An 18,607-nucleotide genomic window follows, 5' to 3' on the forward strand; every position below is an offset into this window, starting at 1 on the left:
TGGTGAACAAATCATGAACTTTCTATAATGAAATACTGTCTGACATAAACATGGCTCCAGCATATAAATGATGACGATGACAATGAAGATGACACTGATGATGACAATGATGGTTGTGTTGTTAACTTTGTGAACTCAATACTCTGTCATTATTGTCCAACTGTCTCATTTGTCTGACAACCATATCCATGATACTGTTTTCTTACAACTGTAACAATGATACTCCTGTCTAACAATTGTGACCCTACCTCTGGATCCAATAGTGCATAATTCAGCTACATGACAATATATATTGTTTTCTGAGCAAATGTCTGAATAATACGTTCTTCTGTTAAACAGCTTGGTGAAAGTTTGACAACTTTCTCAATGACACCCGTGTATGATCACTGTATCAATGATATTCTTGTCTGACAACTGTCTCTTTGATACTGTTATCTTACAACTATTCCAAAGATAGAAGTAGTGTGACATTAGTGTGCCACTAATAATGTTATTTGGCATACAGAAACAGAGATCCAGAACCATCTTGAAGCAAGGTTACATGTCAATAGCAGAAGTTTGTTTTGATTCCAAAGCTATTCATTACTTTTTCAGCACATAACACCATTCCAATTCTCCTTGTGTAACTGGTAGTGTTAAAAGAACGTTTGATGTGATTTCAAGGCTACAGTGACGTCAGTAGGGTAGTGTCTTTGGCCTGAGCAGCTTATACCATGTCTGGCACCATGCCAGTATGTGTAAAATTCCGTCTTCTACCATGTCTGATTCAGTTTCCTGGAGGAGGAAGGCCATATCAATGATTCACAACTCTCTGTAAGACACTCACGATCCATGTTAACGCCTTAAAGCGTAAACAAATGAAGTCACACTTGAGTCACTGTTATAAAAAAAGGTTGTTACCTAATTTCAGTCACAGTAGAATTATGTGGATACAAAGGTACTACATGTACTATTGAAGTACCAGGATTTTAATGAGGATCAGATGGACAACATGACAGCTAGGGTGGGGTATAGTGGGAACAACACACACCTGTCACTCTCTCTGTTCTTTCCCTCCCTCCCTCTCTCTCTTAAGTGTTCAGTAAACAATCTTTTACTTAAAACACCATACAGAAATCAAAGCTTAAATTTAACAGTGTTGCTAGTCTCAATCTAAGCTATTTACAAAAAGCAGTATTTGAAAATTCACTGACTCACTGACTGACTGAGTTTAGTTTTACGCCGCTTTAAGCAATATTCCAGCAACATCATGGCGGGGGACACCAGAAATGGGCTTCACACATTGTACCCAAGTGGGGATTCGAACCCGGGTCTTCGGCGTGACGAGCCAACGCTTTAACCACTAGGCTACCCAACCGCCCCAAAACTTCACTGAGAATCTCACCATATTGCCCTACATGAACTTCTTGTAATAAGGGTAAGTTAAGGAAATGGAATCAAACATGATCAGCATTACCATTTTTGTAATGGTGCTAAGCACATTATGGCTCCTATGTCAACACCATGAAGAAATCATTGGCTCGGAGATAGGGAGCCATTAGCAAAATGAATTAAGCTGGACTTGCAGGTGTTTTGTACACTCACTTAATCCATGGGGATCTTGTGGCTTTACTTAACATTTTCATCATAACATTCCCTGATCATTCATACACATTTATCCACACTGACTATGTCAATTAATTAGTTACACAAATCTACATACATTAAACCATACCTAATTACAGAAAAGGTTTTGTATGGACAGTGTGCCATTTTCTACCCAAATACATTGAAAGTAAAGATCACAGACAGTAAACAAAGGCATGAAACTAATAACAATTCCTTGAACTCAAATGGATACTCCACTCAGAAACAAACCAAATCCTTATTTGTATTCCCTAATGTTGAACACCATGCAAAGTAACAGCAAGTAAGACAAATGTGAGTTATGACAGTGGTAACTCTACAACCATTTGGGGAACTGGGTCCTGGGTGAATACCATTAGAACTAACAATTCCATTTGTGATTGTCATCATTTCTTGGTACCGGAGTGAGTACAATATTGGTTGCTTCATACTATGTAGCTCAGTGATGATCTGTGCTGCTTGACAATGAAACCAGAGAGCAGTGTACACACACAGAGACAATAAATACGTCATCACTAAAACCGTGACTGCAAATCAATATGGTGCTTTTTATCCACTGAAACATGCATTAAGACTTAAGTATATCCTTTCAATAGGCCGCCCCCTTGATACAGCCTTGCCTACGGATCCCGGTCACCAGACAATACACTGTATGGAGAAACCTCATTGCTGGGCCAACTCTCATTCAGGCCAACATTGTACAAATACCAATAAAACACAGCAGCCCTAAATGCTCCACAAGATGACATTTAAAGTTACCTTCCGTGAGATGTAATCTGGTTGCTATTTTCAAGACATTTCCATTTCTGATATCTTTTAAAATACATTAACAATTCTGTGGAAATAATATATTATGGATGATGTCTTGGACAAGGGCATGTAAGAACTCATGGTTACATTCATGAATATTTTTGTTGGTTTGGATAAACGATTCTTTTCTAATCTATTGGACTGACGTCAATGTTGAAGTCAGACTTCATAATTTGTGAATCTGGTGAATATAGTTCAGGGTGACCTATTGTCTCACAAAATCGAACATCAAGAATTGTTGCTAGACAGGACTAATGACACAGTTACTTACTGTGCCTGTAGTAATCTGATGGAATTTACCCAGAGATGAAAGTCCTGAAATGACTCTCTGAGATGGCATACAAGTCTATTAAACTTCCAGTCAGATGCGTGAGTTTCTCAGTCAAGACCTTCATACACAGGATGAGAAAAGTCATCTTTGTCACTGCATGCCTGCATGAACATCCTACAATATGGTCCTGGATGATAGATTTGCTGTAACATATTGCATGGAGCCTTTTCTGCCTACATATCTCCTCCTGTACATGGAGCCTGTTCTGCCTCAACATATCTCCTCCTGTACATGGAGCCTTTTCTGCCTACATATCTCCTCCTGTATATGGAGCCTGTTCTGCCTACATATCTCCTCCTGTATATGGAGTCTGTTCTGCCTACATATCTCCTCCTGTATATGGAGTCTATTCTGCCTACATATCTCCTCCTGTAGTGGTTAGAGCGCAAGCCGAGAGCGGAAGGTCTGTTCAACATATCCTCCAAAAGGCGTTAAAATATGGTACTTGTTGGTCCCTGCCTGGCTCGGCATTAATGGGTACAACAAGGACTGAGCCTGTTCTGCTTCACTGCGGCATGGTATCTCAGTGGGCTAGCACTATAAAACCAGCTTCAGGAGCCAAGCAGCTGCACTACATATCTCCTCCTGTATAGCACTGAGTCTGTTCTGCCTACATATCTCCTCTCTTGTATATGGAGTCTATTCTGCCTACATATCTCCTCTCCTCTGTACAAGGAGCCTGTTCTGCCTACATATCTCCTCCTGTACAAGGAGTCTGTTCTGCCTACATATCTCCTCCTGTACAAGGAGCCTTTTCTGTCAACATATCTCCTCCTGTACATGGAGCCTGTTCTGCCTACATATCTCCTCCTGTATAAGGAGTCTGTTCTGCCTACATATCTCCTCCTGTACATGGAGCCTGTTCTGCCTACATATCTCCTCCTGTATATGGAGTCTGTTCTGCCTACATATCTCCTCCTGTACATGGAGCCTGTTCTGCCTACATATCTCCTCCTGTATATGGAGTCTGTTCTGCCTACATATCTCCTCCTGTACATGGAGCCTGTTCTGCCTACATATCTCCTCCTGTACATGGAGTCTGTTCTGCCTACATATCTCCTCCTGTACATGGAGCCTGTTCTGTCAACATATCTCCTCCTGTACAAGGAGCCTGTTCTGCCTACATATCTCCTCCTGTACAAGGAGCCTTTTCTGTCTACATATCTCCTCCTGTATAATGGAGTCTGTTCTGCCTACATATCTCCTCCTGTACACGGAGCCTGTTCTGCCTACATATCTCCTCCTGTACAAGGAGCCTGTTCTGCCTACATATCTCCTCCTGTACATGGAACTGTTTGTGCCTACATATCTCCTCCTGTACAGGGGCCTGTTCTGCCTACATATCTCCTCCTGTACAAGGAGCCTGTTCTGCCTACATATCTCCTCCTGTACAAGGAGCCTGTTCTGCCTACATATCTCCTCCTGTACAAGGAGCCTGTTCTGCCTACATATCTCCCCTGTACAAGGTGCCTGTTCCAAGAACTTATATCTATTAATGTTGTCAAACATTTGTTTTTACTGATTGTCTTCAACAAAAAGCCATCAGAAATACAAGGTTAAAGTCATAATTGCCAAATATCAAATGAAAAGCAGAAAATGATTATGTTGCCATTCAATATATATATTTTTAGGTATTTTGAATAGCTACACCTCTCACTGAAATCATTTTGCCATTACTTTCTGATGTGCATCCAAGTGTTCCTGTACTTTCCCTCCAAGCCTGCTTCTGCTAGAGGCTATTGTAAATCTATACATGCTGCCTGATCCCTACCTGTGGCTGTAGCAGCCTCCACGATCAGCATCCGGAAACGCTCAAGCATCATGGCAGCCGATCTGCCCCTTTAGAATGGCCATGAATTCACTAGTCCATCTTGTCACAAGTACTCACACATGGCTTAATATTTGTTGTCACAGAAAACATGGACCACTTGCAATCACAGAAGAAGCAGACCTGACCATAGCCTAGATATATCCACACACCTGATTGGCTGATTGGTCTGTAAGGAAGTAGAAAATGTCGTCTGCTGTCTGCCCAACGCCTAACATGGAATTGGGATGACCACCTCGTGGGATGGACATAGGTTACATAACAAACATGTCTGTGCCCATGAGAAGGGAAACAGTAATCAATTAATCATGGCTACAAGGGCTGATCCTTCGAGACACACTCTGGTAGAGATGGAGCCCATGTCCCAGGTTCTGGTCCTTCTCTCACTCAAATCAATCAATATTGTTTTGTCAAATCAACACACAGGCACATGTACGTGCGTCTGCTTCAGTAGGTGCCCAACGTCACTTGTCCATAACAAGCATCCCGTTAGTCGATACCAGACGACACTATTCATATATTCTTCCATTAAATCTGATCAGGTCATATCAGACATATTACATGACCAGGGCAGCCTTATCCACGAATGCAGACGACTCAGTAATTACTGCCTTAACATCAATGAGAGAGAAAAAAAAACCCATATCAACATTAAGCTAAGCATTACTCTTGTATGTTCATGAAAGTAACTAGCTTAAGGATCAAGATAATCAATATGAGCTGGCATTAAAAACAGGATTTAAAAGAAATAATTAAAAATGTCTATAGATGCCCGTCAATTGTCGTTTGGCATTTCGTGAATTAAGACATTTAGAGCTAATTCTATCAGCCATTTATCATGCTCTGGAGAATCAGTGTAATTTCATTATTACCCGACCAGGAAGCACTGATGGAATAGTTGGGAGAAAGAGCATGTTTGGATACAGTCATTGTGATCAATACATCTCATAATACACAGAAACAGGCTCACGGTATTGTCTAAAATGATTACAGAAACGATAGGTCATCACTCTTTACATTCAGAGCTGCCATCTATTAAAGTTGCATTTGTCATGTGTCATTAATTCCCAGGCTACCAAATCCACTTCATTCACAATGACCAAATTCCATAAACAACAATAATCTTTACATTTCCTCCACAGCGGAAAAGTCCAAACAGTAGTCTATTTTGTCCAAGACTACTGATGAACAATGTCAGGGCACAAGGATATATGAAACTTTAATAAGCTCCTGAGCGCTTAAACAAGCCTATTGAATTGATAAATCATCCTTCAAAACAATCTGACTGAGTCATTCTTATAGGAAGTTGTCTCTTCTTCTTCACAAACAAGGTTTTCTTTCCTTACAGAGCTTACGAAAGTAGGTGGTTTCACCTCAGTGGAGATATTAATAAGCTGTATTGACATGGGAACAACTGTGTGATACACGGCGTATCCCATACTTACAATGTCTTATATGAAGAACCACACACCAGTCTGTAAAAACATATATATGTATTGATCTAAATTTGTATTGAAAGGAAAATAATCAATGATTCATCTCTTTCTGTATGATGGTTCAATACCTGTAACAAGCATAGCCACAGAACACAACTTTCATCATTGATTATCACCACATTGTTACAGAAATCGTCAAGTGATACTTGTGAATCACCATGAAACATGTGTTAAACGTGACAACACATAGGTATACATCATGTCAACATTCATGTACATCACATTAACTTGTGTCCATTTACCTTGTGAAATTCAGGGCACATAAAAAAACACATAATGTATAAAACATATTTAAAAGTATTCAAATGTGTTCTATTAGGTTACAATTACAATATCTATGAAACTACAATTGCAATAAATGAATTTTCAATTCATTTGTACAAAATATTTGCAAGCAATTCCTTGGCATTTGATTGGCATCTAACAAATTTTCTTTGCATATATGTTTCTATAAACATAAAAAAGTCTTCCATTAAATCAAATAATTGTAATTGTCTTATCTCCAAAGTGCTGACTCAGCAGCTTTACTAGTGACACTGAAACACAGCCTTAGTCGTCTTATATCTCTTTGATTAATTAATAGAATCAACTAATTGCCCCATGTAACTTGTAGTTAATGAATAACTATCAGTAACGCCTAAGACTGACACCTGCTGGGGAAGCTTCCAAGCACACAGGGAACGACAAATGTATCACACACACAGCATCTGTCAGAGGGGTATAAAAAATTCATGCAATGACTCTCTTCTAGGCGATATATTGTCATAATGTCACGTCTATACTTGTTTATCATGCATTATGACTTGATGGCACTGTCAGGAAGCTGATGATTAAAGTCAGTTGAGGATTGAAAAAACATGATAAACGAAGGTCAAAAAACAAAACGTTCATCAGAGCAATTCATTTTGTAAATGGTATTGAACCTCTTTTCAGTGTTTTCATTTTAGTTGAAGTATTAATTGAAGAGGTTTTGGGTACTTTGCCTTCTATCTCTCATCAAGCTGACCAAAACCCATATAACAAGAAATTCAACTGGTCTGGCATCATAATAACAAACTCGTACACACAGATTATATTTATGACTTGTAATATTTATGAAACAGAATTTGTACAACAATTTCAGCTGAGTTTTGAAAACAGGGACAATTATTGTCTGAATCTGTATTATCCAGTTATCTGAAGTTTGTAAACTCATATGAGCTGGTACCCATCCTTTAAGAAAGAGTAGATGCAGACCAACATGCAGTTCCAGGAAAGTTGTGTCAAGAAATTCAATGCCTGTATGCATTCAGATTCAATAAAGTGTTTAAATCTGACTGTTAATGATGATCCCATAGACACAGAAACATCTGGGTTTATAAACTGGCATTAATTTACAACATCTAAACTTAACCTTGGCACAGGACCATATCAAGTTTAGTTTTACACTGCTTTTCAGCAATATTCCAGCAATATCACAGTGCGGACACCAGAAGGGCTTCACACATTGTACCCATGTGGGGAACTGAACTCGGGTCTTCAGTGTGACAATCAAACGCTTTAACCACTAGGCTACCCCACCACCCCTTATCAAGAGAGAGAAAGCATACAATGCAGAAGTTCTGCTATTGTCCCCACTTTTTTTATCAGGAACATTTTAAGACACTTCAAATAAATGTGCACACATGTATTGACTGATAGATGATGTAAAATAGACATGGATGACTGTTGAAAGTAGGGAAGAAGCTGTGGTGAAGAAAGCAAGATTTATCTCCCTTACACAGGACATTTAACCTGTCATCTCCTTGTGCCAGGTAAGGTTAAATGATTCAATATTGTTACACTATTTTAACCGAATCCACTACACAACACACAGGCAGTCCCTTGTTTCAGTATAATCTTAAATGTTGCTGTTGTCAGTGTTAAATGTGTTTTTCTATAATGGATATCATAATTGCCTCAGCATCAATCAAGATCTTCCTGTGAGGATACCTAAAATTGCCATTGCTTTCACAACAGATACAGCTCTTTGTGCATCATTGACCACAGGACCAGTGTCAGCAAACTTCCTATATACCGTATATCACACTGTTGGTAGACCAATATGGTCAATCTGTTTTAGAAACAAAACGTACAATGAACTACAGTTAAATTTTGTGTGAACTTGCACTAAAAATGAAACCATTTGAACCCAATTTCCACTGTACATTGAGAGCTTTAGACAGACATTATATTTTTGTAATTATTATTGTTGTTTTTTATTTTACGTATTTTTTCGTACAAAGTCAACATACAGTGAATAGTCCACTATTTCCAGATATTTCCTGGAATTTTGATAATGATCTTCCAGATGTACAGAGAATATGAAATGAACTAAATAGACAACATCTTCAACTAAAAAAGCATATGGCATGATGACCAAACCTATAGAAATGATGGTACACTGCAATTTATCTTCGAGTTGTATTTACCTAAATCAGATGATATTTCGACATCTTTTTTGATATGTGAAATATTAGGATGTCTACTTGCTAATCTTGATTTGAAAATATTGTATTTTGTGATAATTATGATACGATTGAGCATAAAAATCTTTGTGTAATTATTTTATAGATAAGCATCCTCAACATCAGCTGGCAGACTAGAGGGGAAGTAACAAATTCAAGGCTGCACCTCTCTATATACTGACCCTAGATCCTTGAAGGACATGATTTCCCATACATTTGTGCTCTTTTAATCCATGCCCACCACCCTGTAGTTACAAACAGATGCACTACACCTGACAGACCTAGACATGGAACACACTGACTGATAAACTGGCATCAGTCAACAGGGCTGACTATAATACTCTGGTCCTCAGGGACAAATAGTCACATGACTTTCTCAGGTGTCATCTGTTTAATGAGCTTGTTTGTGGCCTACATTACCTAATGAATTCTGTTGTTATACTAACAAAATGACATTTCTTTTATTGACATACTTTGTTTCGTGTGCAGTCCCAGAAACTTAGTTTTATTATGAATTATTGCTAAGTCTGGACTCTTGATGAAAATTAAACTTACAGATGGTGCATTTACTTTGACTCCTATATGAAGTGTATAAATTGGTGAGTGAGTGAGTAGGAGTAGGAGGGTGAGTGAGTGAAAATAAAACCTGGCCTTCAGCAATATCCCGAAAAGACTTGACACATTGTACCCAAGTGAAAATAAAACATGGCCTTCAGCATGACCATTCAAGGTGTGTATCACTTGGCCGCGACACGATCCATTGTTTGTGTAAATGTAATATGTAATCTGTAAGTACCTAATGGTGGGAGATAATCAAATAAAACCCAGTATATATACATACCCTCACATTACATGACTATAACATACAGTATGTCATTATGTGTTGACAAGCAATTACTCTGTAAATACTAATATCCTGCCCATGCCTCATGGTGATGACGTTCCAACTGGTAATTAGTTAGCTGATCACTATGTGATAAGTTCAAATATAAGTAGAGACTAATTTGGACAATTTGTGACATTGAATGAAAGGGAAAATCATAATTGGCTCTGATAACTTATTAACTGAATTTACTGATATACAACATTCAGGGACACAGTTATTTAAGAAATACAGTTCGCTCTACCCCCATGCATAGTGTAATAAAGGGACACAGTTATTTAAGAAATACAGTTCGCTCTACCCCCATGCATAGTGTAATAAAGGGACACAGTTATTTAAGAAATACAGTTCGCTCTACCCCCATGCATAGTGTAATAAAGGGACACAGTTATTTAAGAAATACAGTTCGCTCTACCCCCATGCATAGTGTAATAAAGCACAGTTTTGTCCTGAACTGTTGTAGCCTTGTACTTCACCTGTAACAGCTTAGGGTAAAACTGTTTTATAGAGTAAACTACATTACACTATTCATGGGGGTAGAGCGAACTGTATTTCTTTTCTGAGATGATTAATACTACCAACATTTAAAAATACAGACACAAATACAAAAATGATGTTGAACAACGATAATAGCAGTTTAACCATTAAACAACCCAATGCCACTCAAACAAGTTAAGACAAATGATGTTGTCAGTGGACATCAGCCTAGGTAGCCAACATTGATGTTAGCGACTGAAACAATAACATTGAAACTGAGTCAGTTGCACTGTTGGAGACTGTACTACCCAGTGACAACTGACAAGAATCAGGACAGTTACCAAGGGAACATTTGATTATGAGGGGCCGACTAGAATGGCAGTGCGACGTCAATTCAGTGTGAGGTCATCCAAAAAGTCTGCTTTACTGCTTTATAAAGTAGTGTTGGTGCCTTTGATCTTTTAGCGAAGCACAATATGGCTGAAATACTGCCGAAGTGACTTTAAACTTTAACTCACTCACTCACTCTTAGTGAAGCATGTTAAAATTCATACGAATACATGATACAAAAATATGATACAATGTACAACATTTCATGAACAAAGCGTGCAGGAAATAACATTTTGATTTTACAAGACCCATTTTCAAGCCTAGATATTCTAATTATTTGCCTGAAAAGTCTTAATTGAGAGAAAGATGTAAGTTTAGATTTATCATAGCTGTCAGAAACACTGAAATGGAGATTAAGTACAGGTTTAACACACTGAACACAGGGTATTGAAACACGGAGCTTCAGTGAGACAAGCAGGTGCTTTAATCATTAAACTACCCAAACACTCTTAACTTATACAAACTGCACAGAAAACTCTGTTCCAGTTACAAAATCAAGAATACCATCTTTTGTCAACATCTAACTGATACAGATTTCATAGATCACAAGACTATATGTTAATGTCTGTGTTTTGAAAATTGTATCACTAATTATTATTTTCTAAAATATCCAATCTGTAGAAACCTATATGAATTTACATTGTATTGTGCACATGATAAAGGCTTCATTATGTCACTACAAACATAATACAAATATAATCATCACGTATGTGTCTGTGGTGGAAATCATTCATGTGGTGGTGTGTGGTCCTGTGCATAGAGCTCAGGTCACAAATCAGTTGAAGTTAAGCAACGTTGGGTGTGGCGATTCCAAGATGGGTGACAGTGTTTGGCAGCATTACTCCTGAGAGTTTTTTAGGACTTTAGTCCTGCCCTACAATGAAGCACATGTGATACATGTGGTCTCACCTTAGGCAAGTGAGTTTGTTCAAAATTGCCTCTGTTCAACCAGCAGAAAATGGGTACCTGGTACGATAAGTCATGTGGCTATTACCTTCTAGCACCTAACATGCAGCTTAGGTTATCCTGGGTAATAATGTGTTAGCGCCAAGAGCATGCTTACAAGCATGGATATGTGCGCATTATAAATATACACTGTTAATACGCTGCATTTTATAGAATGAAAATTCATTAAGAAAATGCAAGAAATTGTGAACAATATATTCGATATGACAAAAGATTCATTGCAAGCGAATCAATAAATGTTGAAACTCATTTGTGGTGACACATAATAGAATATTCAATATGGTGAGTGCATCTGCTAATCTGTTCCAGACCAGTATGTGCACACTGTGCATAGAATCACTTCATTGTATTTACATAGAAAGCAAGATAAGGCTTATTAAACAAACATACATCAGCAATACGACAGAGTTTGAATACAACTGCTTGTTCTCAACAGATATCCAGATAATTCATTGAAAAGGACAGTGTCAAAATTAATAAATGTCCAGATGAACTAAACTCACACTGTAGTAATGTCACTTTATTAGGATATGGATGTTCCGGACAATAGGTAGGATTTATGAACCAACATGATTGGCAGTAACAGGTTTTCATGAGTTCATAATAATAATAATATAGATCATTTGTAATGGGCTTGACTCCACAACACTTGGCCATGCTCTAAGCGCAAACAAGACAGTCAATAGCGAAGAAAAAGAAATGTCTTTAGATGAGATTTAAAACTTGAGAGAGTTGGAGCAGATTTAATGTCTGTAGGGAGAGAGTTCCACAAGAAAGCAGCTGAATGTTTGAAGGATCTATGTCTGAAAGTTTTGAGTTTATATGGAGGCACAACAAGAAGTGATTGATCGGCAGATCTGAGATTCCTTAGTGGGACGTAGGGTGAGACAAGGGCTTGGAGACAGAGTGGAGCAGTTCCATTTAGTGCTTGATAAGAGTTAAAATCTTAAACTCTATTCTTTCTCTGATTCTCGACATAATGGCAATGATATCTTACTATAGACATTTAAACAGATCTTGCATGGTTATTTTCACAAAGGATTTGTCATAAGCATTGCTAAGCATAGCATAGCTTTCTGTTGATATTTTATGTTTCCTGTAATAGGTAGCAGTCATTGGGGACAGCTGCTGGTATTGATGTCTATAATAGGAAGCAGTTATTGTTGAGAGCTGCTAGTTATGACACCAGTTATAGGGAGCAGTTATTGGGGAAAGATTGTAAATATGACACAAGTGATAGGGAGCAGTTATTTGGGAAATCTGCCGGTTATAACGCCCACACTAGGCATGCAAGCTTGTCACTCCCCTTGTCAGTATCTATATTCAACATAATGTGGAACAGCTGTGCTTGTTGAGGGTCATGGAACATACACATCAATGTAACAGTTTGTTCAGCAACATTGAAACACACTTCAAGCATAGATAATCAAACAAAAAGACAAAGGATATAGGATAAATTACAACATTGACAAAACAAACAATATTTATCAATCCTCACAATGGCTAATAAACCTGGTGGTGGTGTGGTGTTGTGTGCATGTGCTTGTGTGTGTGTGTGTGTGTGTGTGTGTGTGTGTGTGCGTGTGCGTGTGGTGTGTGGTGTGTGTGTGATTCAGACACCCAAGTATGTTATCCCGTTTCCTTATAACACATTGACCAAGCATCAGTTTCCACATTCAGGTCTGTGGTACATAGCTCATCTCTCCGGGAGTGTCAGTTATAGAGTTATACTGTGGATTGTCAGCTTACAGTAATACAGAATGTTCATGTCAGAGAAAAAACAGTCTTAACTGTCTGTCAAAACAGATTCCATTGGGTGAAAAGGCACAACGGTGAAAATTATATGAATGTATCACTGAAAACCAGTGATGACACCAGGTGTTCATAACAAGTATACACCGTCTTTCTGGATGTACATGTATCATATGTCTTGTTGTTTCTGTCTATATTATACACCTTCTTTCTGGATATATCACATGTCTTGTTGTTTCTGTCTATATTATACACCATCTTTCTGGAAATATCACATGTCTTGTTGTTTCTGTCTACATTATACACCTTCTTTCTGGATATATCATATGTCTTGTTGTTTCTGTCTATATTATACACCTTCTTTCTGGATATATCATATGTCTTGTTGTTTCTGTCTATATTATACACCATCTTTCTGGATATATCACATGTCTTGTTGTTTCTGTCTACATTATACACCTTCTTTCTGGATATATCACATGTCTTGTTGTTTCTGTCTATATTATACATCTTCTTTCTGGATATATCACATGTCTTGTTGTTTCTGTCCATATTATACACCTTCTTTCTGGATATATCATATGTCTTGTTGTTTCTGTCTACCCGGTATATTATACACCTTCTTTCTGGATATATCATATGTCTTGTTGTTTCTGTCTATAGTATACACCTTCTTTCTGGATATATCACATGTCTTGTTGTTTCTGTCTATATTATACACCTTCTTTCTGGATATATCATATGTCGTGTTGTTTCTGTCGATATTATACACCTTCTTTCTGGATATATCATATGTCTTGTTGTTTCTGTCTATATTATACACCATCTTTCTGGATATATCACATGTCTTGTTGTTTCTGTCTACATTATACACCTTCTTTCTGGATATATCACATGTCTTGTTGTTTCTGTCTATATTATACATCTTCTTTCTGGATATATCACATGTCTTGTTGTTTCTGTCCATATTATACACCTTCTTTCTGGATATATCATATGTCTTGTTGTTTCTGTCTACCCGGTATATTATACACCTTCTTTCTGGATATATCATATGTCTTGTTGTTTCTGTCTATAGTATACACCTTCTTTCTGGATATATCATATGTCTTGTTGTTTCTGTCTATATTATACACCTTCTTTCTGGATATATCATATGTCTTGTTGTTTCTGTCTATATTATACACCTTCTTTCTGGATATATCACATGTCTTGTTGTTTCTGTCTATATTATACACCTTCTTTCTGGATATATCATATGTCTTGTTGTTTCTGGATATGCTATATACCCTGTTGTTTCTCTATGCTATAGATGCTGAAAACCCTGTTGTTTCTAGATATGTTATACCGTATACCGGGAAATTTTCAAGGTATTAAAATTTCGAGGTTTGAGACCCCCAGAGCTTTCGAGGTGATTTAAATTTCGAGGTTTGGGGACCTAAAATATGTAATATGTAAATATTTTAGACAATGTTAATTTCGAGGTTAGAAGAAAGTGGCCAGAAACATCACTTAACGGACCAATACTCACTGAGCTATCGGCAAAACTCCCAGTAGCCAGTGATAACTGCTGTCTGACTGGTATACCAGTCCATGACAGCAATAATAGTAATGAAAACAAACGTTTGATCCTTTGTTATGATAAATGGCCCACAAAACACGTATGTATGCATGGGTCTCTGCTGAAACTATGTTGTTGTTAGAAAGCTGAGAAGTTGAACTCTTTTGTTTACGACAGTTTATACATGTAAGTAGCTTGACTCAAACGTGCCATCGCACGAATAAAAGTTTGTTTCAGTCGATGTCGTTACATTTTGACGAGACAAATGAGTCTAATAGCGTGGTTGTTGGCATGACAGGCATTACAGAGTTAATGCGCATGTCAGGAAGTCATTGTTTGCCAGCAGTTGAAATGCTTATCGATAGGAAATCTAGCCCAAAGGTACGAAGTTCGGAAAAATTTGTGGATATAATATTTTCGAGGTTGCGTTTCTAACCTCGAAAACCTCGAAAATTAGATACCTCGAAAATTTCCCGGTATACGGTATACCCTGTTGTTTCTAGATATGTTATATAACCTTGATGTTTATGAGAGGAACAGTATATACATCACAAGGGATATGATCAAAGAAATTATTTGGTCTGGTATGGATTTCAATTCATACAAATACAAATTTGTCTATCATCAGTGATGTTAAAGAAATAAAACTAAATCATTATAGAAAACCCCACATTTTGTTCATTAAGATTTGATGAGAAGTTTATCAGACACAACCTCCCATGTTGGTTACAATGGAACTTCAAGCAAAGCAGAGCACAAGACTGACTGACTGACTGACTGAGTTTGGTTTTACGCCGCTTTTAGCAATTTTCCAGCAACATCACGGTGGGGACACCAGAAATGGGCTTCACACATTGTGCCCATGTGGGGATTCGAACCCGGGTCTTCGGCGTGACTAGCCAACGCTTTAACCATTAGGCTACCCCCACAGCCCCCAGAGCACAAGATCTTATGTCAGTGAAACAATACAGTTCATAACATGCCAAATAAAGATATGGCTATTTGTACTGTCACTCTAACGTTGTGTTCAATCCACCAATCACAGCTCCATGCAAGACAGTGACTGAGCAGGACAAACACAACTTTAAACAGTATTCCGGTTATAACACAGCTGGTCAGTTTAGTGAGGGAGGAAAGTGATGCAAGATGTTTATCACTTTGATGAAAACCAGGAGCATTTCTCATCAGGTCCGCACCTTGTCCCAGTGCATGCTGGAGCCAATTATATGTGATATTTGTCATTTATCAACATATGGGTTCATACCGAGGTTTATAAAACCTGTGGTTGTCAGGTCATACATATTTCAGTATGAAGTATATGATACTGTCTAGCCTTCGACATAAACACACATCAACAACAGAAACTGCTTCACGACACAACATAATATTAGTTTCTATTTCCAACAAAACATATGCATCCCATTCAAAACACTATGTATCCCATTCAAAACATTTTGTATCCCATTTAAAAACATGCATTTCATTTAAAACATTATGCATCTCATCCAAAATCATTTGCATCCCATTCAAAAACAACTGCCAGGTAAAACATATGTCAGCATTAGAATGCCTCTATAACTGCCTGCATTACACATAAATGTACTATTACTTCATTAGAATGTCAGGTGAACCACATGTAACTGCAGACAAATGATAATGATCAGTAATATGTTATGATAATATATAGATAAAATAAAGTATTTAAAAGAAAATAATTGAAGTGCAAGTAAAGTGAACACACCAGATTTTGATACTCATATGCTTGATGAAATCAAAATCGAAATACAAAAATAATTGGTAAAGCAGGTAATGTGAAAAATACCAGGTGAAATAGTTTGTCATGCAAACAAAATAATCTGACATACTGATTTAATACAGGTTCCCTGTGTTCGTCACATGGGGCAATTACAATTGGCCCACCTCAACTTCAGTCTGTTTGTTGTTTAATGCCACACTTAGCAGTACTTCAGCTATATGCTGGGGGTATGTAAATAATTGTGTCTGGACCAGGCAATCCAGTGATCAAGACCATGAGCATCAATCTACACAACTGGGATACGATGACATGTGTCAACCAAGTCAGTGAGCCTGACCACCCAATCGTATTAGTCGCCTCTTATGACAAGCATGGGTTGCTGAAGACCAATTCTAACCTTGACTTTCACGGGTACTTCAACTGCAGATTTCCTGAGGGCTTTACAGAGCTTTACCTGCTCAAGCCTCAGGTGCTTCATGAGATTAATTCCTGACAAGCACACTTTGTGTATGGCCACCGGTACCAGGTGATTTAACATACCCTAACAAAATGTTAGTAATTAAAAGTTAGTTACAGACTTACTTTTTTATTTTAATTGTTTATCTTTTTGTTTTAATTGTTCACAATGGTCTTGATCAAAGATGGTTATACACACTAAATATTATATGCAAAGTTGTTTTTGAGTAGGAAAAGCAGAAACAGCCACACCTGTTGATTTCTCGTTTTTGGGGGCTGACCCCATTCTGACCTAGAGCTAAGCATCACATAATGGATATAGCAGATAGACACTACAGCCAAGCCTACATATCAACGATTAAAATCATTTGTCACTCACAGCTGTGATAGTAGTTTAGGACACGCCCCATACAGGTTTGTATTGGAAGCTGATGACAGAGCATGTGATTCAGCACATTCACATTTAAATACTTTCCACAGAAGGTTAGATATTAAGCTAATGTGTCTCGGACAATTGACACTTGCAACAAAATTGCAATAATTTTTTTCCAATACCATCTGCTCTTTGATAAATAAGAAATATTTTTTATAGAACACTGTTCTTAGTATACAAGAGATATTCCAAAAAGATATAATCCAAAATATCATTAGAGGAATGGAACACTATATTAACAGTATTCTCCCTTCTGCCATTCTTGGGGCTTCCCTAATCTAAAACATTTTTTCCACCTTAAACAGGCTACGCGCCAGAACTGATGAAACTAGGGAGTGCTGGGATGTCCTTTTATCACAAAGTTTCCAGAATATCTTAACCTCATTGAGTAATTGATAATTACTTCTTGTAAATATTGTGAAAAATGATGATGCTTTGATAAATAAGAACACTTGCCATGGTTGAATTGTCTTTATTTAAAAAATCAAACTGAAAACCTGTGTCCTGTGAGATTAGGGTAACACAGGCTCCACATGCAGTTATCTAAACAAAAATACCTTAAAGATCACGACACTACGGCTAGTCTCTAAATGATATCTGCCTAATAAGGCAGGGGTACATATCTGTAGTACCTGTGGTGACAGTGACCCCTTCAGCTCTAATAAGCTGTAGTAAATGATAACAGAACAAATACACTCCTATCTACAGCTTCGTATAACTCTAACATCAAGCTAGTGTTGAGTGATGATTGACCTGTGTCACAGGTCGGCTGAAACATGAAGCATGTGAGCAAGTGCAAGCTGTGATAAAGCCATATGTAGATGCTGCCAAGAAGCAGAGAGTGGATATACATTTTGTGCAACCTAGTGATGTCCAGGGAATAGGGTCCTGATTAAATATTCCAGTCAGTTTGTTCATCTAAGCTGGTTCAGCTACAATTGACAGTCAATGAGACCAAGCTTGTTCCTACACTAAGAGTTGGATGGTGCCACTTACCATTGGACAAACTATGTCTGAGTGAAGCCTTCACCAAGTTGGCTCCACTCTGCGATAGTCTTCGCTTTTCATTATTCATGTTGTCTTGAATCCACTCCCCTGTTAATCCTTTCAGTTGCCTGGAAGAGTATTTCACGAATTCATTGAATATATGCAGCTAAGATTAAAAATTATTTAACAGTTATTTCAAATGGTGATATTGAATCCATCAGCTGGCATATGAAATAAATACTACTCAGGGGATGTATCTAGGTTTTCCAAAGGGCTGTTATATGGAATCTAATTTCCGCAATATATAATCTAGAACAGTGAATTGTTCCTAATGATTCCCCACAAGTGAAGCTGTTTGTCAAATGAAAA

At 37.7% G+C, this 18,607-nt stretch overlaps 2 protein-coding genes across 2 annotated transcripts in view; both read right to left on the minus strand.

The window, feature by feature from the left end:
- The window catches only part of LOC124290579, a 35,213-nt gene extending 30,023 nt beyond the window's left edge, over positions 1–5,190 (minus strand). The window contains exon 1 of the mRNA XM_046727330.1: positions 4,539–5,190. Coding sequence (XP_046583286.1) covers positions 4,539–4,590 — 52 coding nt within the window. The 5' untranslated portion in view covers positions 4,591–5,190. The remainder of the gene's footprint in view (positions 1–4,538) is intronic.
- Positions 1–18,328, minus strand: part of LOC124290581 (synaptotagmin-like protein 4) — a 75,357-nt gene extending 57,029 nt beyond the window's left edge. Inside the window, 1 exon segment of the mRNA XM_046727332.1 lies at positions 18,248–18,328. The gene's annotated coding sequence lies outside the window, so the exon portion shown is untranslated.
- Positions 18,329–18,607: the final 279 nt, after the last annotated feature.

Source organism: Haliotis rubra, unplaced genomic scaffold, assembly GCF_003918875.1.
Source record: "Haliotis rubra isolate DU_JTF1 unplaced genomic scaffold, ASM391887v1 Scf47, whole genome shotgun sequence".
NCBI lineage: Eukaryota > Metazoa > Mollusca > Gastropoda > Lepetellida > Haliotidae > Haliotis > Haliotis rubra.